General features: G+C 46.9%; 2 protein-coding genes across 12 annotated transcripts in view; both read right to left on the reverse strand.

Annotated features, from left to right (window-relative positions):
- Window positions 1–1,234: 1,234 nt before the first annotated feature.
- On the reverse strand, window positions 1,235–5,951 carry SNORC (secondary ossification center associated regulator of chondrocyte maturation). The gene is made up of 3 exons (XM_065748165.1): window positions 5,879–5,951; window positions 1,888–2,070; window positions 1,235–1,360 (listed from the first exon to the last, which is right to left on the reverse strand). The coding sequence occupies exons 1-3, from the start codon at window positions 5,946–5,948 to the stop codon at window positions 1,251–1,253; spliced, it is 363 nt and encodes a 120-aa protein (XP_065604237.1). The 5' UTR covers window positions 5,949–5,951; the 3' UTR covers window positions 1,235–1,250.
- Window positions 5,952–7,871: 1,920 nt separating this feature from the next.
- Window positions 7,872–26,402, reverse strand: part of GIGYF2 (GRB10 interacting GYF protein 2) — a 71,026-nt gene continuing 52,495 nt past the window's right edge. For 6 of the 11 annotated variants that reach the window (XM_065748181.1, XM_065748180.1, XM_065748175.1 and 3 more), the window contains 15 exons: window positions 26,089–26,177; window positions 25,136–25,243; window positions 24,502–24,599; window positions 23,901–24,001; window positions 22,967–23,128; window positions 21,096–21,197; window positions 17,362–17,520; window positions 16,490–16,726; window positions 15,805–15,927; window positions 15,228–15,434; window positions 14,893–15,098; window positions 14,460–14,614; window positions 12,630–12,799; window positions 12,117–12,264; window positions 7,872–9,574 (listed from right to left, as the gene is read on the reverse strand). In XM_065748181.1, coding sequence (XP_065604253.1) covers window positions 9,507–9,574; window positions 12,117–12,264; window positions 12,630–12,799; window positions 14,460–14,614; window positions 14,893–15,098; window positions 15,228–15,434; window positions 15,805–15,927; window positions 16,490–16,726; window positions 17,362–17,520; window positions 21,096–21,197; window positions 22,967–23,128; window positions 23,901–24,001; window positions 24,502–24,599; window positions 25,136–25,243; window positions 26,089–26,177 — 2,133 coding nt within the window. In that variant the 3' untranslated portion in view covers window positions 7,872–9,506. The remainder of the gene's footprint in view (window positions 9,575–12,116; window positions 12,265–12,629; window positions 12,800–14,459; window positions 14,615–14,892; window positions 15,099–15,227; window positions 15,435–15,804; window positions 15,928–16,489; window positions 16,727–17,361; window positions 17,521–21,095; window positions 21,198–22,966; window positions 23,129–23,900; window positions 24,002–24,501; window positions 24,600–25,135; window positions 25,244–26,088; window positions 26,178–26,402) is intronic. The other 5 variants (XM_065748184.1, XM_065748183.1, XM_065748182.1 and 2 more) reach the window with 3 other exon arrangements.

Consider the following 26,402-nt stretch of genomic DNA (forward strand, 5'->3'; position numbering starts at 1 on the left):
CATTGGGCATTTCTGTAATGCTGCAAGGAGTCCTCCAGGCACCGCCGTGTGCTGCAGTGGTGTCCGGGTTGTATTGCAGAGGGGGATGGCGAGCGGTGGAGGGTCCTGGTTATGTGAGGGATGTGCAGCTTGGGCACAGGATGCAGCTGGTGGAAGCTGCAGCAACGAAGGGAGCACAGAAAGGGGTCCTCCCTGGGGCCAGCTCCATGCCACCACACAGACACGGCCCCAGGGAGGGCCGGGATGAGCCTGCAGCCTCCACTTGATGCATTGGGCTCACCTGATGGGGATGCTCCAAGTCAGGCCCCCAGAAGAGCACCCCACAGGCACTGAGCGCAAGCAGACCTCCACGTCCAGATTGAGACCTTGCAGCAGCTACAAAATCCCCAACACAAACCCTAGGGGAGCTCCAGCCTCAGGCAGTCCTCTAAGTTTTCCACCAGTGAGGACATCACAGCCCCTCTGGCTTGGCAGAACCACTGCCAGCACAGCCCCACGCTGCAGCCTCACAGGGGCTGCTTCTCAGTCCAGAAATGCTCCCACACCCACCAGAAGCAGCTGCTCACCAGTGGAGGGGCCCAGCTGTCAGGATACCAGCAGCAGGCTGCGCTGCATGCAGGAAGGAGAGCGGTCCTGCGCTGTCCCCTCACCCCCTGGACTCACTCCAGCTCTGTTGTGACTTCTTATGACTTCAAACCACAGGCACAGGCCGTGCCATTTCCAGGCACCGAGTGGCATCCAGTGTTATTTCTTCAGACCCAGCCACACACGCCTTTCCCCCAGGCCTGCAGCTGCAGCCCCCAGCCCCTGCCAGGCTGCCGCGGGGCACTGAAGGAACTTCTCGTCGTCTCGTTTTCCGTGTGATGAAATATAGCTGAGTGAGCCAGCACCAAAGCAGTGCCAGCATCTCCTTCCTCCCTGTCTGCGCCGCAGGCCCCTGCCCCAGCAGGACCACAGGCAGGGGATGGAAGTTGGGAGGGATGAGAACACAGGGCGACACACGAGGGGAACTGGGGTTGTTTACAACACTTGAGCAACCCTTTTCCACCAAGGAATGCTGTGCAAGGTGGTCCCCAACACCACGACCTGTTAAGCCCACCCACTGCAGAGGAGCTGGCAGGGCTCAGTGCTCCCAGCAGAGAGCAGAGCAATGCAGGTGCAGCACTGTTGCCCCGCGCTGGGCCTGGGGTGCTCGAGGCAGATGGGGAGCACACAGAGGGCAGTTGTGGTACAGAAATCCTTTATTGAGTTCAGGAGGCAGAGAACTTCCTCAGTGTGATGACAACCAAGGCCACGAGCACAGACGTACCCAGAAGGGAGGCGATGACAATGGCACCGATAGCTCCGGGCCCCAGCGAGCCTGAAGGGACAGAAACCACAGTGAGGTGAGGCTGGGGGGGGGGGGGATCCCCCTTTTTGCACTGCACATTTTGGACCCCAGCTCACCCTCCTTTCCCCCCCAGGTGTCCCGGTACCTACATCCCCCACAGCTGAGCCGTGGCCCCATGCTGTGGGCTCCTGCATGGCCCCATCCCTGAGACAGCTGTTGGGGCCAAGGACAGCCACCCCAAACAGGCTGCTCAGCTCTCTGCTTCCCTGCTACACCCCCCCCCAGAGCCTGCTTGTTGCACAGCAGTGGGCTGCTGTAGTTCAGGGGCCAGGGGAGATGCTCACACCCCATTTCCAAGAGCAGGATCCAGGCATGCTCCTGCACAAGTGCTTGCAGTGATGTCAAGTGCAGACCCGGGGCAGGAGGAGGCCGCGGCAGCTGCTCCGGGGCTGGCAGGGACCGGGGACATCAGGCCACCCCCAGAGCCTTCCTGGGAGGTGAGAGGCCCAGGGAGGAGCAAACACACAGCGAGGATTCCCCCAACGACAGCCCCGTACCGTCCCCGGCATCGAGCCGGTGCAGGTGGGTGGTGTCCTCGGGCTCCAGCTCGGAGGTGTACGGGGCAAAGGCGGTGGCATCCGAGAGCCGTGCGGTGGTGGCGGCATCGAAGGGGCCGGAGCCGGAGGGCAGCTCGGCCGGCTCGTTCCACAGCGCGGGCACCGTGCCCCGCGGGTACTCTGCTGGGAGACGGGAGGCCGCGGTCACTGCCGTGGGTGGGCCCGAAGTCGGCGCGCTCCCACGGCACGCAGCCCCCACAGGGAGCCCCCTCCACCCCACTGTGCCGAGAGATGAAAGCAGCACCGCGCTCCGATGCCGCCATTCGCGTCCCGTTACTCCTTCCCCCCGCGGGGTTGGGGAGCGCAGCACAGCCCTCCCTGTTCGCGTGCGGCTGAGGGCTCTGCTCGCGCTCAATGCCCGGCTTGTTCAGGTGGGCCCTGGCGGCGGCGGGAGACATTCCACCGCTCCCTGTGAAACCGCCGGGAATGTCGCACCGCCGTGAGGAGAGATGGGGAGAAAGCGAGCAGCATCCAGCGCCAGAGCCCACCTGAACCGACACAGAGGTCCTCCAGGCCGGGAAGGAAAGGGCAGAAGTGTCAGAGCCACCGTGTGCAGCAGGGATGGGGACACCTGGCAGCGCGCGGCAACAGCCTGCACGGCTCCTTGTGGGGCCGGCAACTGCGGGAGGGTGAGAGCTGGAGGAGCAGTGCCAGCCACTGCTCTGCACATGGCAGCACATCCCAGCGAGCACCAGACAGCAGCTGTGCCCTACCTCGGAGCTCTTGCTGCCGCTTTGCAGAACCAGGAAGCAGAGCACTGCTCTGGACCAGATTGGGAAAGCCCTTTCTGCAGCCATGGGCACGTCAGGATTTTCGCTGAGCTCCCCCGCTGAGCTCCAGGCCCAGCAGCAGCCGCACAGGGCTGAGGTCTGTGCCCCGTTCCCATGGTGACCCACCCAGGGCAGCACTGCAGAGCAGCAACGAGCACTGTGCCCTCACATCACAGCCCCACGGCACAGGCAGGGTCCTCTGTGCCCCACAGTGACTCCCCACAAGCGCCCATGCCCTCAGCAGGGCCCCTCCCAACCCACCCCACAGTGCCAGGGTTGTGTGCCCTCTCACCCAGCAGTTACTGCCTCAACACCACAGCGCAGACAGTGCTGCCACTGCACAGAGCACCCAAAGGCAGCTGGGAGTGCTCCAGGAAAAGACACAACCTGAATTAGTGGGGCTTTACGGTGCAGAGAAGGAAACAGACAGAAGTAAGCCAGCGCTGGGCCAAGCAGATGGCACCTCTTCCTCCTCCGCTGCACCGCGGAGCTCTGCAGCACGGTTAGTTATGGCAAAAAAGACATCAGTCACTGCAAAGAAATAACAGAATGGGTTTTCTACGGAGATCACAGCTACGTGGACTGTGTGGGGACCCAGAGAGGAGAGCATGAAGGCGACATGGGAAGGTGACATCCCACGCTCAGCGAGGAGCTGGGCAAGCTGCCTGCGCACCAACGAGGTTCCTGCAGCCCAGGTACTGGGTGGCTGAAAGAGAAGGCTGAGAAAACCTCCACAAGGGATTGCTCGAGGAAGAACGAACCTGAAGGAGCCACAGACAAGCAGAGGCAGAACGCTGGGCCACGTGTGGGCAGATGGAGCCATCCAACACCCTCACTGCTGGGCAGCAGTCACCAGCAAACACCACTTCCCACACAAGCTGACCTCAGGACCTCATGACCCCATGTCAACAGATGACAGCGAGATGCTCCCCTCCACAGGGTGATGCTTGCAGGGACAGAAACACAAGTGCTTCAGGAGGACAGGTGCTCATTCCTGAGCAAGAGGCAATGCACCTGCTGCTACAACCTGAGCATCACACCCCCTTCCGCCAGTCGCAGCCATTTCCAGGTTGACTTGATGCCAAATTCCACAGCTCACATCCTTTCAGAACCTTAGGGCTTTTCCTCTTGGCTGCAGATGTTGGTGTCTTTTTACACTGGTTACAAGGAGGTGACCCGCTGCCTTCTGGAGCAACTCTCCACCTCCAGCCCAGTAACCTCAGCCAGGAGATGACAGCAGTGCCAGTCATTAGTAAGGAGCATCAGTTAGAGCAGTGCGTGCAAAGGAGCTGCGTTCGGCCTGGGCAGACCTGCTGGAATGACTGCAGCTCTAAGAAGTTTACATGGCAAACTGTTTACTTCTCACATCCTAGTGCTCAAACATCAAGAACTTCCTAATAACCCTCAGTGTATTAATGTTGAGAACAAAATCACGTTGCTACAGAAGAGGATGAGGCCTTCTCCCATTCTTTTTCCCTTTGGCATAACTAAGGGCATCTTCTGCTCTGCTTCTTTCCTTCCCAAGCCACCCTACTGCAGCGCGATGCGTTTCCACGTGAGCTCAAAGCACAAACCCAGGAGCTCACATCCGTGTTGGAATTCAGAAACACTGAACTCAGAACAAGGCCTTGCAGGGCCTCCCTGCTGACCTGCCCTTCCACGTGGGGCTCTGAACCCACAGAATCACAGAGGCTGGGACTCAGATCACTGAGTCCAACCACCGACCCATGGCCCTGCACCACATCCCTTTTCTTGAACCCTTCCAGGGGCAGTGCTCTGCTGCCCCAACCGTGGTGACCACATCCACAGGGATGGGAAGGCCGTGCTGAGCACGGGGCTGTGCTGCCATGGAGGGCAGGGGCTGGCCGGCCCCAGGTAGCCGCAGCAGGCACGGGGCCAGCAGGGCTGAAAGGAGGCCTTGATGGCAGCACAAAGGGCAGCCTGTGGTGTGCAGTGCTGCGGTTCTGATGAATGTGAAAGGAACTTGTTTCCAGAAAGGCTGGGCTGCGTGCGTGTGCTGGAGAGCGGAGGGCTGCCTGAATGCTCTTCCCTTCGTTGTCAGCACAAGGCAGGAAATTTCCTTTTCTAACGGGGTGAGGTGCAGAAAAATTCCACTGTGCACTAAAAGACCCCGTGCAGAGGACAGGGACACGTCACTGCAAACTGCTCTGCTCCGGGGCAGCTCACAGCCTGGCTCAGAGAAGAACAAACTGGAGCCCTCACACATCTGAAAGCCACTGAGCCCCTCCTGTGCACCTGAGCACGCATCCGTCAGCACAACACTCCCGGCCCCACAGGGAGAGACAATGTGGGGAAGTTAAGATAGAGGTAAAGAACTGTCAGCTCGGAGAGGAAGCAGGTCAGAGCTGCACTGAAAAACAGCTGCTGTCTGCAGAGTGAAAATGAGTAGTTAAGATGAAGACCTCACCTGGACCAGGGGAGGAGCACTGCCACTGCTCCTGGGAGCACAAGCATGGAACAGACTGAAACTTGGTGCTTAAAAGATTAGTGCTGCAGTACGGAAAAAAAACAAAGCCTGGTGTTCAAGAAGAAAAACATCCACTATTTAGTAGTTGCTTTAAAAGGTTTCCCAGCAAGAAGACATCCCCGAGCAGCGGGATGTGGGCAAGCAGCAGTGGCAGTGCTTCTGCTCCCATCCCCGCTGACACCGCAGCTGGGAGCAGCGACCAGCTCCCCTCCCTGCACAGCTCCTCCAGACAGAAACCCATGCAGCTGGCAGCCAGGCCCTCCCGCTGGGCAGGATGTGAAGAAGAGCAGGCTGCGAGGAGCTGCAGCCTTCCTCCAGCTCCTGGGTGCCGGAAGAACTCAGGAAAGCAGGCGCTGTGCTCGGCTGTCACGCTGGCCTGAGCCACCCCTGTTCGGTCCCATCTGCGTTTCAGTGGCCTTAAGAGGAGCAGATGGGGCCTAAGTTGACAACCTCCTCGACAAAGAGCACCCAACAGAGCGGGGCTCACGCTGACCCTGCTCCCCTCACAGCCTGTTTGCTGCTGGCTCCAAAATGAACTTCCACCACCCAGCTCTACTGCAATGAACACGCACGGCTGTTTTTAGGGAGGGAGAGGAGGACAGGAGGAGGGCAGGGGCAGCTCCCTGAGGATCTCCTCTGCTTTTGGAGTTCAAATGCAAACGCAGACCCTTACCTGCCAGCGCAGCGGGCAGCAGGAGGCACAGCGTCAGCAGCAGCGGGTGCAGGGCTCTGTGGCAGGGCATGGCTTCCTTCGGGAAAGGCGCTGGCAGGAACTCTTAAACTCCTCCAAGAAGGAAAGAACTTGGAAATGTCGCTGCTATCATAAAAACTGGGTCCGGTCAGGTCCAAAATTCCTTCACAACAGCAAGTGGACAGAGCGGCACAGCTCAGCAGACCGCCTCTCTCTGCCTCCCCGAGCACACCTCCTCCAAAGGCAGCTCCACCCTCCAGGACCTGTGCCTCCAAGCCCACAGGCAGCCAGGCCGCCCGCAGGGACCCCACCAGCAGCACACCCAGAAGCCAGCACACGGCGAGGGATGGACACGGTGCTCTGTCCCAGGTGGGCACAGAGAGAGGGCCTTGATCTTTGGAGCGAGGTTTGTGACACATGGGGATGAAATACTTCACTGCTGTTTTAATTAAAGCAGTGATCACCCCTGACATCAGTTCCTTCTGTTCTGAAAACGTAACGGTTTTGTCGTTATAGTTCAGATGCAGAGCTTTCTGGGAAAGGGTCTCAGTTCAGGCTTTGTGACAGGCAGGCAGCCCCGGCTCCACTGCCCCCTGCAACAGCTCTGCTGACAGTGCTGTGCTGCAAGGGGAAGCAGGAAAGCCAGGGGATGCACGCTGTCCCTGCAGCAAGTTAACAAGTTGGGATCCTAACCCGGTGACATGCAGCCAGAAGAAACCGCAGCTCTCTCGCATCAAACACAACAGCACCTTTGAGAGCTGGGCACAGCCCCGTCGGCCATCCAGGCTCACACCTCTTCTGAGAGGAGACTGAAGGGCACAAACACGAGCTGCAGACACAACGCTGCTGCTCCTGTCTCCCCAGCTCTGCTGAAACAACGGCCTTTACTACAGAAGCAGTGCCCTGCTGACCCAGAGGGTGACGGGGTGGGGTAAGGTGAGCTGAGCACACAACCCGAGCACAACAGCACCTTACCTTCACGCAGAAACAGAAGTCAGCATACTAGAGAACTCGAGAACAAGCTCCCTCCCCTGCAGACTGTTACCCACATGCTCTCTGGAGCCCCGCGAGGTGCTCAGGGCTTGATGGGTTATTGCACACTTTCCCTGCTTGCACTGCTGCACCTTCCATTAGCCATGGGCCAACTGGCCGTGTTCCCCACCTGAGCTACAAGTAACAGGCTTCTGCTCATTGCAGCATTCCAGAAGCAGCTTGCAGACAAAAGATCACACCGTTAAAGAACCACAAACTCGAGAAGCAGACAGCTTATGCACTAAGGTGAATTAGAACTTCGAAACAAAGCAACTTCTCAGCCTCGACACGGACTGCTCTCTAGCACAGCTCCAAACTGCCACGGAAGGCAGTGCTCTACCAACTTGGTATCTCCTGTGGTCACACGACTGGCTGAAGAACAGCCACTGCCAGCCTTCACTGGCATTTTCCACTCAAAAATCAAGCAGCAGAAAACAAGAAAATAAGATTTAGTCTAAAAAGGGAAGCCTGTGTGGTGTCCAGGGGGAGGGGGAATAAAAGCTTTCCTTTAGAGAAGGGAACTGGAGCCAGGGTGGTTACCAGCTGGCAGAGGGAAGGCTCCTCGAGCAAGGCTGTGCAGTAACAAAGCAGCCAGGACTTCACCTCTCCTGCAGTAATGGGTGGGCACACACCCACAGACAGGGACAGAAATCAGAGCGTTCTTGTCAAAGCTGCCCGATCTCAACCGACTGCTGTTTATTTGAACTCTGAAATTATCAAGCAGGAAAAAAGCACCGGTGTTCCTCACCAGGGAAGGAATAAAGCAGCAGTTGTTCCACATCCTGTGCATTTCCTCGTTGCGTGATGAAAGCTGACGGGAGTTGAATTTTTGGGTCAGTTTTAGCACCAGGAATTGCCTCAAAACTCAGCTTTGACAAAAGCAAGCAGAAAATTTGCTCTCAGATATAATACAACCAGGTTTTATTTAAGTTCTCTCTTTCCCCCCCTCCCACACTGGCAAAAGTTCAGAGGGAGTTTAAACTTTTGTAAACATTTTAACTACCCCTCTTCCCCCTTTTATGAATTTACAAAGCAAAGGAGACAGGGAGACCAGATTTGTGACAGTTCCAAGTCTCTCCATGCTATTGGATCCAAAAACTATATACAAGTCTGCAGCAGTCTCTGTATAGTTACTGTACACGTTTGGGGTTGGGGGAAGAGAGAGGAGGAGGAGAAGGTGACCCCAAAAAAAAAACGAATAAACCAAACAAAATAAAATTCAAAGCCAAACTGCTCTTGAGCAACTCAGACTGTTTTCTCTAGGCAGTGATGACAAAGAGACCTTCGTACACCTCCACCAAACCTGCAGCGTAGCTCCCCGTGCAGGTTACACCCCTCTGGGGACGGGAGATGGGACCAGGGGGCTGAAACTAAGTGCATTTGGCAGTTTTAGATTCACTGTGTGGTGTGTGCACGTGGGTGGGGAAGTGGAGAAAGGAAGGCGGTGGCAATCTTCTGGTGAGAGAGGAAGGCTGTGATTCCATACTCAAACATTATGGATCCAAGTGAAGGCGCGTGATGCGGTTTTAGGTGCAGAAGATAAGCAGGGCTGTCACTGCACTTAGCTCTGCCCTCCACAGTCTCTCTCCATTACAAAAGGGCATCTCCGCTCGTCAACCAAAGCACTGCTGGAAATGACAGCTAGCTAAGACTGCAGGGTACAGACGTGAAAGCCAGTGTTCACTCTCACCAAAGACTAGAGATCCACATGGTAAAGAGCCTACTGTCTCTTAAACGAGACAAATTTGCAGAAGAAGAGCTCAAACTGGTCCTAACCCTCAGAAGGTACCATTTAAGGGACAAATTCAACCCGAAAGAAGAGATATCACCCCTCTTCCTCCCCACGAGAGTACGAGTCCCCACTTGTCCAAGAAGGCTGGATATGCTGACAGGAAACTCCAACAGCTTCAGCATCACCACCTAACGAAGACAGACTCGAGCGTTCCCTCCAAAAATAATGTGCTGAGAAGGGCTGGCAGAGGGGTGTGCAACTTCAAACCAACCCAAGCTAAACTGCGCCCGCCACCACCCCTCTCCTGCTGTTGCCAGTTCTAAGGTTAGCTTATGAATGCAACTCCTGGCTGGGAGAGCACCTCTTGCCCTGAAGGAGCGCAGAAGTCAGTATCTGTGTGGCATTTTGTTTTTGACCAACATCTGTTAACCACAAACTCTCTCTTCACGACTGCAAGTGTTGGATGTGGTAAGAGTAACCAGGAGAGAGAAGCAACAGTTTCTGCAGAATCCCAACTGATTTTTTTCCAGGCATGTCAGTAGAAGAAATCACAGCATAGTGAAAGCTTGCTGCCCAAATGAGCTTTGTTGTGAACAAATCCGATCTCCCACCCTCCCAGGACTCTGAACATAGTTCACTTGACTCCCGAGCAGACTCTCATGACAGCAGGAACAAGGCCTGTGCAGTCCTGGGCAGAAGGGGTTTGCTGGAGCCAGAAGCAGCAGCCTGAGATGACCAACTCTGTGATTCACTGTGAGGTGAAGAACGCATGGTGGAGAGTACTGTGTCCAAAATGGAGAATCCAGGGTTAACAGATGCAGCAAAAGCCAGTTGATTTGCACATGCTCAGTAGTCTTCCAAAGTCTCTATTTCTCCCATATTGAGCCGCTCTGATGAGGCATTCACTGAAAACCCTGTAAACCAAAGAAGAGTTGTGTTAAATCTGCCTCTAGTATATTTTATATGATGCAATGCACCTGTTACATGCAGCAGTTTAAGATAAAGTGAATAATACATACCAAGTAAAAACCCAAAGGAAAATTACCTGTGGGCAGATGTAGTTACTCAAGTGCTGTTTTTTTCCTCCTTAGAAAGTCAAAGATAAATTGCACACTGAGCTAAGTATCACCTGGTCTTTAAAAAACAACCATCAGAAGCGTGGTCACAGCTTTCATTGAGAAGATACATTGAGAAGATGCTGAAGAGCTGTGCAAGACACAGGCACCGTGCAGACGTGGCCTGGCAGCCTCAGGGAAGGCAGTGTGTTCGAGTCAGCTGGTACTTGAAAGTGCCTCTCACAGCACTTACATAGTCAAGAGGTAGAAAAAGATGCTCTGTGCACTCAGAAGGGAAGCACTGTTCATGCTCAGCATTTCAGGAGCAGCGAGCGATTCTACTCCTTGCTTTTCAAGTACAGGTGTGTGCAACAATTCCATGCATTTCCATGGCACTGATGGTTTTGTTATTAAAAGCCTCCCAGCTCAGGAAGAGAGCAGGAACATGTACAGATGTACACACAGCTACAGAGAGGGCTCAAAATACATCTGAACTTCTTCCCAGACTCTTAACAGTGTTGAGAACATGGCTTTGACTTCTTCCTCATTCTTAAGTCACCCTTTTCTACAAGAACAACTCTGATCTTCTTACATGACACAACTCTTCCACTGAAATTCTGCTTTTACTGTTGCACCAATCCCATATGAAGAATAAGAAAGAAGAAAAATCTTTTCTGTGCAGAGGTTGCTTAACACCGGCACTGAATCTGCTACATAACCTCCTACATGCCACAAAACAAACAGCTTTTCACAGCCCCCCCTCCACCCAAGTGCCCTGCTCAGAATGCAGAAGCAAACTGTTCTGGCTCCCTCTCGTGGCAGCACATCACCTAGAAAGCGTGTCATTTAAGAAGCTGCATGTGCTAGTTCTCTCTGCCAAAACATCGCAACTGCAGTTAGTTAGAAGGAAATCACATTAGAAGAGTAGACATTTTGTTTGTTGCTGCTTTTCTGTTTTGTGATTTTAAGTTGAACTGGTGGCCCACACTGAACTCACTGGATTAGCATCTGCTAGTGGCTGAAGTGAGGACTCCGCTGAAGAGCAAGGAGTTACCCATTTATTAATTGAAAAGCATTGATTTTGTTGAGGCCAAAGAGGAAAGAAAAAGCAAAAGGCACAGTTCTGTCTGGTCTGGAGGAATGTCTTGCATGTGGTAATTACTAAGCTGATTTACACAAGTATGAGCTATGCTGCACCAGTGCACCAAGTACACACAGTGCAGTGCTCTGATTTCAGTTTTATGGACAATGTATTCCACAAGAATGCCTCAGCTAAGCACTGCACACCACAATACCCAATGATGCCCTTGTCTCTTAAGGGGCACTTAACAGAAAGCTTTCCATCAGTGGGGGGTGCAGCTGATGATTTCCAGAGGGCCCCTTCTAAGCCCTACAATTCTGTAACTGTGTGAATGGTGTAGTGGCAGGTTAACAACTACCCTCACAGAAAAACAGACATACCAAGTAAGACCACCAATTGATGTCAGCATCTCCAGGGCCTCAAATTTGGGACTTGTGACCACATTTTATCTTTCTTTCCCCCCTTCATACCTTGACCAGCTTCTCTGACCAAGATGGTTAGTTTGTGTGGAAAGGCAGGAAAGAATAAGGGGCAACCAAGCCTCAAGAAGCTAACTTCATCACGAAGAAACAAATCATTTTCTTTTAGAAGAATCTTCTGTGTAAATGTGAAAAATGCTTAGCATGAATTGAACAGTACAGGCATAGGTAAACTCAAAAGAGGAAAGGCAGCTTAGCTGATAACTAATCTAATCTAATAATGAAGTGCAGGATATCTAAAGGAATAGCCACAGTCCAGGATAGGCAGCTTCTCGTCTCAGAAAACAACCACTTGCAGTACATGAAAACCTGGTCTTCAAAGTCTTCCAAGACATTTTTCATCTCATAAATTAATGAGAATGACTACACTGATGTTTAAGAAGCCAAATAAATACAGTTGGATTAAATCCACTCCTCTTTTGTTTCGTTTTTTAATAAAGGGGACTTCCCAGCTCATTCTGAATTTATTCCCAGTACATATAATGTTGCTGACGGGATAAACAAGTTCTCATCAAGATTCCTGTTCCTAATCTGCTGGCTGTATCTGGGCAAAGAAAGAACACATAGGAAACTCCTCTGATCACGTGGCGTAATCACTGACTGACATCACTACTGTGTGCTCTGAGTAATCACAGACTCTTAAGGCCTACTCTGCACAGACATTGAGCAAGCCTTCCATGAAACTGAGGCATTATTTAAAGCATTCCAATACTGAAACAAATACTAAGGATTTCAACAACTACTTCTAACAGGAAGGCCTGTTAGAATTCATTTAGGTTAACAGCACTTCTATGCTACTCAAGGTTTTTCCTGGCACAAAATACTAGTTTTAGAAACTGACCTAACAAGCTGGGATCTGCTCGAACCATTTTCTGTTTCTTCTTTTTCTTCCCACTCTGTACAGCTTCAAAATTCGATTGCTGGTTGTTACTCTGATTGGTCTGAAAGACTGAATGTAGTGAACTATGGTTCATTCCCCACACCGAATCCTACAAAGAAAGAAAACATTATGAAATGGAATGAGGTTTTCTTTACCTATACTTAAACCAAGTTGCTTTCTACATCACGTGTGGTAGCGTTAAGCCACTGAGGCATCCATCCAATACATCTACCCCCATCTCCTTAGAGTGCACCAGCATGCTAAGGGACTATTTGCTCCACGGTTGTCCTCAGCTGTTAATCATAAAGGGTAATTGATTCTGCAGTAAATACGTTCAACCTGCTTTATTTCTCCACAATTCACATGACTTGTAAAGTCCTGCTCTTCCATCAATCAGAGAAGCTGACTCCTCAGACTGAAATACAGAGATGATGTACTCCTACAGGCTGTAACAAGCAAGAAGTACAGATGTACCTGCTGCTGCTGCTGTTGCCTCTGCTGACTGGCTTTCTGTTTGGCACGGCGCTCAAGAAACTGCTTGGCAAACTCCTTGGCCTCAGGAGTATCTCCAAGATATGCTCTGATGTAATCATGGACCTCATAGGGAGATTCTACTTCCTTCAGGAAAGAAACAAACGTGGGAACTGCAAGAAGAAGGCAGACCATGAGAGGATGTGTGCAGATGAGTGAGTATGTGCATGCAATAACACAAGCCTTGGATTTTTGTTTCAAGTATTGCTAGTGGAGTAGCCACGTCAAACAGCCTGCCTTTGCAAGTTCCACACAAAGTTTCACAATACCAAGTTTCATTCATTCAGCAGGGAAAGCAAGGGTAGGGAACTAATGTGATGAGAAGGAAAAAAGTGAAATTCTGAAGGGTGTGTGAGCCCACCAACTTTAGACACTGCCAGCTTAGAAGTTCATTCAAATTCAACGGCAGGCATCAATAGAAAATAATTTCCCTTTCCACAGCACTCTCATCAGTACTTTCTCCTCCTGGTTGAAAAATGCTACGAGTACACCCAACAGTGGTTGACCAGACCTGCAAGTAACTGGAGTTTACCAGCTAGCTCATTTCCAAGCCTCCTTTACTATGGAGTTTTTTCCCCTTTAAAATATTTACATTGAATTGAGTTTGTTTGCTTTTGAACATGGAGAAGGGCAAAGCAAATCACAAGGCTGGAAGATGGGACTTTGTGGGAGCTGGACCAGATGGCCCTCAAGAGGTCCCTTCCAATGCTAAGGATTCTATGATTCTAAGACAGCACTGCAACCCAGGACACAAAATGCCCTTGAAAGCACAGAATCTCACTGTGGAAACAAGACCCACAGCAACACCACACGCTTTTGCCATCACCCTTCCTCCCACAGAGGTTTCATCCTCTTGGCTTGTTTAATTGCAGCACTTGTTTCACATTCATTAATACCCTGTGCAATAGTGCCCATAGTTAAGTCAACCCCTCAGTCTCCAGCCCACTTATACACTGTACTCTTTGTTGACAGCCTGAAGTTTCATGGTCCCACCAAGCTAGAAATAATTCACCCTTCTATTGCCAGTCCAGATCTATTTGAGCCACTTCAGCTCCAGCACCTCCATCCATCTACCTGTTGGTTATTCCACTGTTCCACAGCCTCTCTTCAGACACCAGACCCAACTGATTACTGCACTGCAGGTGGAACTAACAAGTTACTTCTAGCACCTGCCCCCTCTAGGAGGAGGCTGTGGCACTGCAGCTGGGAGAGGTAATGCTGGCACTGGGGGCAGCACTGGTTCTCCAGTCAGAACCACAATCCATAGAGTACAGATGCTGGAGAACAGGGATTTGCAGAAGGTCAAGACCAAAAGCAGCAGAACGTGTGCAGTGTTTTCCACAAGGAGGTATTAGTTTGCTCTCAGATTGGCAGTTATTCTATGCACTCTGCAGCAGAATTAGTTAAAAACCAGCCAATTTCACAATTAAAAAAATGTTTTGCCCAGGGACATACAGTAATTTGGCCTGCACTAAATGACTAATTGGATGCTCATTCATCTGTCTGATAATACATCCACCACCGAAAGTCCTCAGCAGAGCAGTAGGTGGCAGACTTTAGAACTACAGGTTTCCAAGTTCTCACTGATGTATATCAGTAGAGATGATGCAGCACTTCTTCAGACCCCCATTTCACACTAGCAATACCTTTTTGCTGACTGCATTAAAAACACTATTTTGGCTGAAGTCATTACCTTACTCAGAACATCTGGCTCAAAGAAACTAGAGACTGCTTTTCCACAGTGGAGTGGAAAAGAGCCTCCCCACCTCTTACCATCTAAGTTGTTGGCTGTGTTGAGTGCATGAAGCATCTGTTCACACCACTGCGTGAATCCATCTTGGGCTTTATTAACACCCTGGAACAATTTCAACAGCTTCTCCTCCTCTTCCACCTTCTTGTTCTGTCTACTTGTAATACCTACAGATTTACTGAGATAAAGAAAACACGTAATACATTATATATATTGTCAGAGTTACTAACAGTATACTGCTAAAGACTCACTGGTTCACACAATGCAAGCACCATTTAAGAACCAACTAATTTTTCAAATAGATTCCAAAATAAATGGTTACCTACTAGCTACTTTTGTTAGAACAGATCCTGAGTGACAAAGAGAAAGGTAAAATACATGAAGATGCTACAACTGCTAAGTCATCATCTCAGGAGTGGTAGGCTCCTTTGCAAAAGCTCCTTCCCCAGTTCCTACCTGAGGCTGGCATTGCTTTTGTTTTTATTGGTCGAGTTACGAGGTCCCACTTCCTTCACTGCATCATCCCAGAAACCCATGTTTGAGTTTTTGGTATCAGCATTACTCCAGATGCTACTGACTAGGTCAGATGCCCACTGGTTGCTGGGATTAGTGTTTAGGGAGCCCCACACTGAATTCCCAATGCTGGTGTGCAGGTTAGAGTGCTGTTGAAACATAACAAAGAGATCCTGGTTATTAGCACCAGACCTGGCAGAAGAGCAATGAACAGACAAGGAACACCACCACGTACTGTTGCCTTCTACAGAAAGGTAAGATAAAAACAGGGAACATACCGTAGTATTTCTGACTCTGTTCGGCTGCTGGTGCTGCTGCTGCTGCTGCTGTTTCTGCATTTGCCTTGCCTCTTCCTGCTGTATCTCCAGCAGGGACTTGGTAGTGCCTGTTGGTTTGGTGACATTACCCCAGCCTGATAATTTTTGCTGCTGTTGCTGCTGCTGTTGCTGGAGAGCTTTCATTAGTTCACGCTGCTGACGCCTTTGCTGTTGCAAACAATAACAAAGAATACTTGTGCACACTTTCAAGAGATTACTGCTATTCTGAATTCTAGCTGAGATACTTTTTAAATTGAATTCAGTTTATTCTGGTGAATTCTTAAGTTGTATGGTTTTTTGAGCTGTTACAGTTCTTCTTAACAAGGATGCACTAAGTAACTGGCAAAACACAAGTGGTTTATTAACCCCAAACAGCATTATTTTATCTAACTATGAGTGCAATCTGCTAGGCATTTAGGGTCTTGGAGGAATACCTTCTATTACTTTATTACCTTCCTCAGATTATTTCTAATAGGAGTTAAGCAGTCACACAGCATCTGCCTCAAAAAAGTTACACTCCATCAGTGCCAGTGCTTACCTCTTCTCGAAGCTGCCGTTCTCGTTCTTCTTCTAGCTTCTGGATTTCTGCCAGTGACAGGGTGGTTTGGGATTGACAAGCTCCTGAATTTGATTGCTGACCCCATGTTGAAGACGAAGGGAGCTGGGTCAAGAGAAAACATCACTAGAGATTGCAAAAACCTTTTACAGAATACAGCTGAGGCATAACTGAAAAAAAACCAATAGCAGCTCAGAGCACAGGGAAGAGAAAGGTTACTTTTAAATTTCAACAAAACACTTCGAGGTATAAAATAATACAAAATATTCAAATATAAACTGTTTCTCCAGGCTGCCCTCCTATGAATTGCAGAGCCAAAGATGCAGCACACGAACAATAAGGTAACATACCACTGTCTGAAAAACAGCAATCAGTGTTGATTCCAAGACTTGTGAAACTGAAGCCTTTAGACTTTGCACTGTCCCTTCTTATTGGAGAAAAGCAAACGTTGGTACTGACCATCAGATCCCTCTTCAACTAGCTCCTTTTGAGCGAACCACTTTCATTTTGCAACTTACCTCCTTCCTGCATCTCCCAGCATTCTCCATGTCAACTATTCACCTTCACCCTCTCTCTGTTCTGCTCAGGTTAGACAATCCCGAATCCTGCTGCGGTTCTCCACAGCACACTAGGCTAAGGAAGAGCTTAAAGCACACTGAAACGTTACCTTCATTTGGGCAAGTTGCTGCTGTTGCTGCTGCTGTTGCAGTCGTCGTAAAGCTTCCTGCTGCTGCTGCCTCTGCCTCATTATTTCTTTTTGGCGCTGGAGTTCCAGCTCCTTGCGCTTCCGCTCCTCCTCTTCGAGCCGTTGTCTTGCTGCCTCTTCTTCCATCCGTAGCCGACTTTCCTCAAGTCGCCGCTGAGCTTCCTCTTCCTCTCGTGCCCACTTGGCAGCCTCCTCTTCCTTCCCACGGCATAAGGAAAAGTACAGTCTGAGCAGACTCAGAAAAGCTAAATTACTTGTACTCTGTGGTAATCCTGACAGAAGAGAGAGCCCTATGGGTCTTTAATCTGTGACATTTAGATTTTTCATTTACTTGTACATTTCTCAGGCAAGAAAGCCCAATAATATAAGCTACGTTCTCTCAGAGTACAAGTTTCCCCTTTGCTCCACCAAGGGACTTGGAAAAGAATGACATGCCTCTATTCTAGACCAGAGAATATCATTTTCCTTCTAGAAATTATGCACCTCTCAGTCTAAGCTTCTTTTGTCTGCTTAAGTCAAACAGTGCTATACGTTCAATGGAATAAGATGTGAAAGGAAGAAAGGGAGAAAAGGTTTTCTAACACGAAAGAAGAAAGCAGTTGACAAGGTGATGTTTACTGCTGAGCGTTGGACCTAAAAGCAAGAACATGCCTCTGCTAACAGATAAGATGACTGCACGATGGGGCAGAAATGGTACAAACTTTGATTTTGAAGTAGCTAGCAAGTCTTAATTTGACCTAGAAGTTATCATGAAGCTATTCGTGCTTTATGATTAATTTAAGCTGAGGCCTGTGACAGCATCGATCAGGGGCCGGAAGTTTGCTGGTTTTCACCTGTTTACGAATTAATTCTTCTCGCTGCCGTCTCTCTTCCTCTTCTCTTCTTCTCTCTTCCAATCTCCTAAGTGCTTCCTCCTGCTGTTGCCTTTCCTCTTCCTCCCGCTGCCTCCTTAGTGCAATTTCCTGCTCTCGCTGCCGCCTCAAGGCTTCCTCCTGGAGGTGGGAACCAACGTCAATCTGTAATTGCCATGCCACTGACAAACCACATCACAACAGTCTACAACATGGTCTGGCCAAAAGAATGGTCTCAAGAAAGCTTCCTTAGTTTGAAGCTAAGCCCTGGCAAAACAAAACAGTGAACACCACAAACCCAACAAACTAACAAGTTCTCCGATGCATCTCATAAATGAATGATTTTAATGAGTAAAGAAATAGGGAATCAAGCTTTAACTTTGGTTTTAAAAACAATGGCACTGAAAATGAAAACAATAAAACGAGGGTGCAACTCCTCTTCCCAATCTATACTAACTACACTTGCACGTATGCGTTTTAATATGTAAGCATCTCAGCAATCTCTTTTTTGGGATGTTAGCTCCAAGTGGAAACTTTTCCCACTTGGATGCATTTCTAAACACGGGCTGTAAGTGCATGTCAAAGCTCAAACCACATGTGCAGGCATTAGGAATACGCTGAAGAAGCCCAATGCAGTTAAGGACACAGTAACCTTTGCAAGCCCCTGATCTGTGGAACTCAATGAATGTGCTCTGACTGATCTACTCCTACACTATTTAAATATCAATGGCAATGAAAGATCTCCTGAAGGATTTGATTTTGAGCTATCCATAAGTTACTTAAATAGCTTCCAACAAATTACACTGTGCTTTCCCATTAGCTAAATAATTAATTAAAAAACCCATCAACACCCTTCCCTAATGCTCTGAAGATTAACACGAACAGATTTTTTTTCAGTTCTGCTATGAGAGCTGCTCCCAAAGCAATGGAGTCTGTTTTACTACGCTGGCCCACGAGGTCAGACATCAGTGGGACAGCAGCAGAGGCTGAACCTCCCTGCCAATAATCTCCTACGTGTTGTTGCTGTGTGACAGATGGCAGCACAGGGGCAGTGTGACAACATGGGATCTCACATGGAAGTGTGTACAGAGCAAAGGTGTGTCACTGAATTCCTCTCTGTGGGGAAAAAGAGGCACACCAAACAGCGGATGTGAGGTGGAGCATTTCATCAGTGCTGACAGTGGACACTTCTGCAGGTGCAGACTGCTAAGAGCACAGCATACAGGCTCTTGTTTAACACTGAAATTGCAGAGGTAGTGGTGATGCCTCTGCTTAAAAACAGTGTTCTGTAACTGAGAATTTGCTCTATCACATGGAGTTATTGTGCTATTTCTATCTGCTGTAATTTCCATGGAAATAAACAAGAGGCATCACTTTCAGAGAGATGAAAATTGTTTTTGAAGGAACAGAGCACAACCAGCTTTCTGCTCACTGTACAGAAGAATGTACATGCAATTTTTTCCCAGTCGTGACTTTCTCTTGCACAAAACAGCCTGGCTTTTTGCTGCCTTTTCTGATCTTTGAAATCCAGCAACAGTGCTAAGGGCATCCTGCTTTTCATAGATTCATAGATACATTACGTTGGAAAGGACCTACAAGATCATCTAGTCCAACCATTTTCATCCCTTCTATCCACAATTTAGATGAGAACTTCTCAAGCTTTTGTAAACACTTTTTTTAAAATCAATTAGTACAGTGCAAATATTCTCTACGGTCTTTTGTATATAATAAAGTATTCACAGCTCTAAGGGAGACTAATTGTGCATCACAGATATAATTATTTTGAAGTCTGGTGAAGCAGGAAGTTAGTTCTGAAATTTTAAAGCCTTACAGTGAATCAGGTAGCAAATCTTCAAATGCACACAACATACATAAATTGCAGTAGCAATTGAATCAGGTTTCTTCCTGACAGGGGCTAACTCCAGATGTCTACAACATCCACTATACAAACCATTTTTCCTAACTAATTCTAGGCCACTGCAGTGAGACAGGACTAGAGGGAATGGCCTCAAGTTGTGCCCAGGGAGGTTCAGGTTGGTACTAGGAAACATTTCTTCTCCAAAAAGGCAGTCATGCACTGGAACAGGCTGCACAGGTGGTGGAGTCGTCGTCCCTGGAGGTGTTCAAGAAACACTCCACATGTGGTACTAAAGGGCATGGTTTAGTGGGATACTGGTGGTAGGGGGGTGGTTGGACTGGATGACCCAGTAAGTCTTTTCCAGTCTTGGCAGTTCCATGATTCCAAGAACCATAGGCTGCAATACATCCTCACGACTTTCACTTAAGCAGCTCAGAGGTAGGCACTTCAAAAGTTTCCTGCTCTAAGTTTTAGTTCTACTAGCTGGATACAAAATAGCCTGTGAATCACTTCCCGTTACCAATGAAAAGCTTCAGATCTGACATTCAGAAAAGCCTCAAGCGCAACACTCAATGTCTAGGTCACGTTTGTAACCTGGGCCTGCAACTAAGTTAACTGGACACATGCAGTCAAGTAACACTAATCAAGTGTCCCAGTGCAAGTGCTGAGAAATTTCTGCTCGTTTCTTTAACTACAACTCTACCCAGAGGGCTGGAGGTGTGCCAGTGTTCTGTGTGACTGCAGACCACACGCCAGGAGCTCAACTCAGGATGCTGAGCTGCCAGTCATGCTGGTGGGACGTGCAGCACCAGACACTGCCATAACATGCAGTACCTAGGAGAGGGGAACAAAGTCACCACATCCTCCTGTGTAACAGCAGCTCTCTGACATCTCTGCTTCCCTTCTTGGAAATGAAATGGAAAGAAACATCAAAGTTACAGGGATCTTTTCCTAAGCCATGATGGAAGAGACACTGGTGAATGACAAGAATTAACAAAAAAAAAGACTTCTCTCCCCCTAGAGAACTGAAGATGAATAGTGTATCAAGATGAAACAAAACCTGCAAGATCATGAAAAGCTGGGAATATTGTGACTGATGCACTTGTTTTTTTAACCCAGTCATCACAGTTATAAGGAAAGACTCTTAATACTTACTTCTGCATCTTTTTACTTGTTTAGTGCTTTTGTTTGAGCACATGACCAAAATCATTTAGAGCTTTCCAACTTTCTGCTGACTTGAATGAGATAAAGTGCACACTCACTCATTGCATTTGCTCTTAGTGCTCCTATATTCATGGCTTCTGACTCCAAGAGGATCCCAACATTCTCTAGCATTAACCACCTCTTATCTCTTAATTTTTTCATCTTGCTTTATAAATGACTTCAGATCTTGTAATTTATCTGCAACGTCACAATATCCTTAAGCAGAAATTCTGAGTTCAGTAGGTTCTGGACTCTTAGATGAAGTATTCTTGCATTTCTGCAGTTGGTAACACCTGCAGTTCTGCTTTCCTACAATAGCAGGGGTTACAAATCTTTCATTTTTGTGAAATTCATCATTGGGACAATGCTCTGAAGAGGAACATGAAAAATAATTCAGAGAAACTATTTAACCTTAAACTTTGTTCCTGAAAATTATCAGTCACTACTAGATAGAAAATAGGAAATCAGAAGCAAAAAAATACAGGAGCTACACAAGCTGAGAAATACTGTTTGTAGTTTTACAGTGCAGGTAATTGATGAAAACTAAGAACAAAACCAGATTCAACATTTGCTATGACATTTCAACCTACAGAATTGAATTGCTAGTAGTTATTTTTTTTATTTAGAATTCACCATCAACAGTATATTTACTAACCTTATATACTAGTCTTTTATGCAGTATTACATCAAAAGCCTTCCTGATGTCCAGGCAGATTAAGTCTACTGCTTCACCCCTCTCAGCTCTCACTGTCATCTCCTCAAAAGAAGTTAATCAAATTTGTTAAGCATCATCTCCTCTGTATAATCCATGCTAATAAATCAGTTCATCCCTGACTCTACAATGCCTTCCAGTACAGAAGTCAGATTCAAATATTAGACCAGGCTTTGTTTTTCTTTAAATAAAGAATAATATTTTCCTCTTTCCAGATAAATGCTTCAACTTTGTTACCTCAATACATTCTTGTTCAGATGTTAGCATTATTGTAATTATTTCACTGGTAATGAGCTAAGCAACTTCTCATTACTGCTTTTCAGACCCATTCTGCTTCCTCCTTGTAAATAATTATTTCCCACTGATACCTCAGGAAGGGAAAGTCAGATTGCTTACAGTACAAATCCAGAAAGAAGTTTGAAATTTAATGGACATTTCCAGGAAGTTACATACAAGAGCAGAACTTAGTCTGAAAAGAACACATCCCAGGTCTATCCAGAGCCACAGTGGATGAAACACATCGAAATACCAGGTGATCAACCAAAAATCAATTGCTAAAACCAACCTACAGTTAACTCAGGAGTTGAATTCTGAAGAACATTGATTGAATTTTCCAGTGAAGTCTGAACTTGAGCAAAGGATATTTTCTGCTATATATCATCATGACTTGCTATATTGAAGATATTAAAGTAAGGAACCATTTATTTATGGACTTGGTTCTTTAAGGTATCATGAAAACTAGCTATATATCACACTGCATTATATTAAATTACTTCTTCAGTGACAAAATCCAAATGCTAAGTGAATTAAAGTCTACAACTAAGCTGCAGATAAAACTGAGGATTCCAGAAACTTCTTGGGAAACACATGATCCTTAAATCAGAAAATGGAAAGTGCTCTTTCACAACTACCTACTTCAGCAAATGCAAAATACTATGGAGAAAAAAAAATATTTATTATTTTCTGCTAGGATGCATGTGCTACTTTAAAGGGTGTTCACTGACTAACTCTGTCATGAATAAGCTCAGAAAGGTGCTTGCCATCATCCTTTGTGTGCACTGGAAACTAACCTTCATTGCCCTTGCCTCCTACTGCTCTTCAAAAACATTTCAGCTTCTATGCAGAATTCAGAAATGACTGTCAGAAACTTTAAGCTAGTAATTTATCTGAATAGCATATTCTTAAGAATTAAGAACATGCCATAAATCCTACATACATTCTCTTAAACTCAGACCACATAATTTCTTTCAATAAATCTGCTTGTCCAACTCTTTAAGGAAATAATACTGACACCAATACATACCCCAAATAATTTCTTCAGCAAAATGCTTTACTAAATTAAAAAAGAGGGGAAAAATAAGATAAATTTTACTGTTTTTTATTCCTATATCCCCCCTCTACATTTTATTCATTTGAAACACTCAGTCTGTATTCTACTCCAGAACATATCCATATCAAAACACGAAATAGCATAAATGGTCAATAAAAATCAAACATAGAATAACTGGGCAACTAACTGAAGACTAATGCTGCTACTAAGAAATCAGGAAGCAACGTTCCACATGGAGTAAAGCCTCCCAGCTCACAAAAAAATGAGCTTATCTTGAAAGTGAACCATTAGAGCCCATTTCCCAAATTATAATCTGGGCTCTTGAATTTAAAAATCAAGAACAGAAGAATAACTACATATAATCACATGAAAAATATTGTGTCTTCATACACACCTACCAAAGATCAACTAGATCCCACAGGATTTTTAAAGTGAGTTTTATAAAGTATTAAAATTAGAGATGAACTACATTGAGGAAACTCACTTGCTTCCTGCGGGCCAGTTCTTCTTCTTCCCGTCGTTTCCTCTCATCTTCCTGCTGCCTCCTAAGTAGCTCTTCTTGTTGCCTCCGAAGCTCCTCCTGCCTTTTCCTCTCTTCTTCCTCTCGTTTGGCCCTCATTTCCACTTCTCTCCTCTCTTGCTCTAGCTACAATTCACATAAGACTACACTCAGATGCAGGTAAGATATTCCTACACCAATTCCTAGGGCTTATCTGTTGAGATTATAGTAACAACAGCAGATGAAGCCTCTGGCAGATGCTCTTCCTTAATTGCAAGGTTACCTATGAACTGACTACTTACTGGTGCCAAATTCCTACAATGCTGTCTAGTACAATTTCTGACAATTTTCGTTCAGTATCAAACATTTCTTTCACCATTAGCTCCTTGAAATAACTCCTGGCTTCAGAAGCTGTTATGGAGTTGCTTTGCAGCCACCATAAACCACACCATTTCTGAACAGAATTGCACAGATTCAAACTTAGTCCTATTTGCCCATACAGGTAAACAATTCCTCAAACCAATTCTGGTTAAAATATGGCAGGATTAAGAGGAAGACTAAGTGCTCCTTCCCACAGTTTGCTATGATCGCTCATGATGAACCCATTTTAAAACAAAAGCAGCTAGCAAAGTTGTTAGAGATTTTGTTTGCTTGTTTTATGACAAGTGTAAAAATACAACCACTGCTTCAGAGGTCAGTAGTACCTCCCCAGCAAAAAAAAACCAGCAGTTCACATGGATTTAATCACACGTTTCTATAATGCATTTCATCTTCACAGGGTTTTCAAAGAAAATCTCATCAAAAATTGAACACAGCAGCATGAAGGTTAAAGAACTATAAGACTTCCATGGACTCAAGAAACATGGTTACGCTGCAGAAAAGCAATGCCAACTTGTTAAAATACAAAGTAGTTCCTGACCTTTGCAGCTTTGGCCTTCTCAAGCTGCTGAAGTTGTTCTAGAGCTGGTCCCTGAGCTGCAGTATCGATGGGGAGATCCCAGACACTACTTCCTTCCCAGACTAGACAGTTAAAAAAAAAAAAAAGAGGATTTACAAGCATATACAAAAATAAGCACATCAATAAAGAACAAATGGAAGGTGAAAATCTTTGGAATGCCATTGTATTTTATGAATTAAATCTTAATGCATTAGTTTTAGTCACTAGAGGGCTACATTATCTCTTTGTAGAACAAGGCTTATTCAACCAGCAAGGCTGGGTTTCCCATAAATTCTACAAAAACATAGCTATTACAACCTCTCCCAGAGGGAAACACCTCTACAACATCACAATCAATTCCTCTGAATCAAGGCTTCACATAACCATAGAAGAACCACCATACTCTTTACAGCTCTTAGGTGCAAATTAAACTGTAATGCAAAGCAGCCTGAACCAGTTACAAAATACAGCAGCAGAAACAATTCCCCTTAGTGTAAAAGAGGAAGCTATCACCTCAACAAAGATGCCGGCCTTTGATCTGTGACCTTTTCTCAATGAATCTGATAGGCAGTAAGCACCTTACCTGTAGGCTGTGAAGCTGACTGAAGTTCCCATATTGAGCCAGTGTCCGGCACTGACACAGACCTCGTAACAGGTGGCATCATGTTCTGTTCTGATATTCTGTAACACCAACAGGAAGAGTCAACACGCTGCTTCCAGGAAGAGGAAGTGCTCTGAATACACATGAGATTCACTAACTCATAACACAATCTTTTCCTTCCACATTTCTATTTAAAACAAATAGGTGATATGGCAAATACTACTTTCTTGCAGAGCTCTTGCTTATCTCATCCCTGCTGCCAACTCAAGGACTAAAACAGCTTTGCATCTGCTGTACGCAGGCCAGCCTGGGCAACAACCATCATCCAGTACTGACTGCAGTTTTCAGTTAGCAAAGGCATTCTGTTCTCAGCAGAACAGATCTGTCAAGGGTCTAATTTTAACCATAAGATTTTCCTCCTCGTTTTTTACACATACTCCAAAGTAAAAACTATATGATGTATCCCATATCCTGCAACTGTTTCATGTTGATACAAACTTTAAAGTATGCAATGTCCAAATATGAGCAAACTGGACTACTGACAAGATTACAGTTATTAAACATGAAGTCAGAATATAGGATGAAGAGTATTCAGCTCAAGCCTGGGCTAACTCACCTTATTTTCAGAGCCTGGAACTGTTGCAAGAGAATAGCAAGCTGCTGCTGCTGCTGGGATGACAGGGCTGCCTTTTGCTGCTGAGCCAGAACCTGTGCATACTGTTGTCTACAAAAGAGAAGCAAAGAACCTCTGGTGTTCGTTCACCTCTTATCTATATGATGCTCATGTTGCAGAAGCTGCACACATTCTCTATGACTAACGCCTACTGACCTAAGCTTGAGAAAAACCACACAATGGAGGCCTCCAAGTATCAACACACAACAACCTGGTGCACATGGGACAGAATCAGATGTTTTTACCCTCCCCTACCCGAGCTGATTGTTTATGTCCAACACCAAGACATCCAACTCCGAGTACACAGCCAGGTTTCTCGTCTTATCAAATCATAAGCTGACAATCAGTACTTAAAAATGATAATTCCGTCAGGAGCTCTTCAATAGGTAGCCATATCACTTTCTTTTCTCCAATCTCCAACAAAACAAACTGTTGAACTGGCTGGAAATGAACTGAAGCTGGCAACTCTGGCAAAAAGGGCTAACCTGCTCTTCTCCAGCAATTACCTTATGCTGAGCTTCAAAAAAGCTGAGCAAACAGACAAGTTTACAGCTTTCTCCATCTCTAGGAGAAAAGATGGGAAGTTTCTCCTGACTCCAACACACCAGAACTGCGTTACAAGGTTAGCTGTGATTCAGTTAGACCTTTAATGGCTACCTATGGTGGCAGGTCCCATCAAAGTAGCTATGACATACAAAACAACACCAAAAAACGTGCCTTTGGCAGCTACTCCCTGCTCTAATCCTGTAGACTATGAGGCCCAGGTATCTGTAGAAACAGGCCACTGCTGCTGGAGGTGAAGCACTACCATCCCCCATTGCTCAAAGAAGCAATAACAACGATTAAAAACACAAAGCAGAGCACAGCTGGGAGACTGCTGGGACTGGTGGTCTTACTGTATCAGAAGGTGCTGATACTGGAGGTGCTGCATTTGGATCAGGGCCAACTCTTGCTGTCTTGTCAGACGCTCCTGGTCCAGCTCACCCTATGTTGAGGAATAAAACATTATTCTAACATACAGCGACAGTACTGTATTACAAATGCAAGCTACATAAATGACTGTCCTGCTCTGAAGGGTAAAAAACAGAAAAACAGGCAAATCAAAAATCAAACAGTATCAACAATAGTACAGTGAACAAGAAATACACAGCACTTGCATGTATTACAGGACAGCAGGACCATGCCTCAGACACAGCTGTGGCAAAACTGT

The sequence above is a fragment of the Cyrtonyx montezumae genome, unplaced genomic scaffold (assembly GCF_038088225.1).
Source record: "Cyrtonyx montezumae isolate F1298 unplaced genomic scaffold, pur_monq_1.0 scaffold_5, whole genome shotgun sequence".
Classification (NCBI taxonomy): domain Eukaryota; kingdom Metazoa; phylum Chordata; class Aves; order Galliformes; family Odontophoridae; genus Cyrtonyx; species Cyrtonyx montezumae.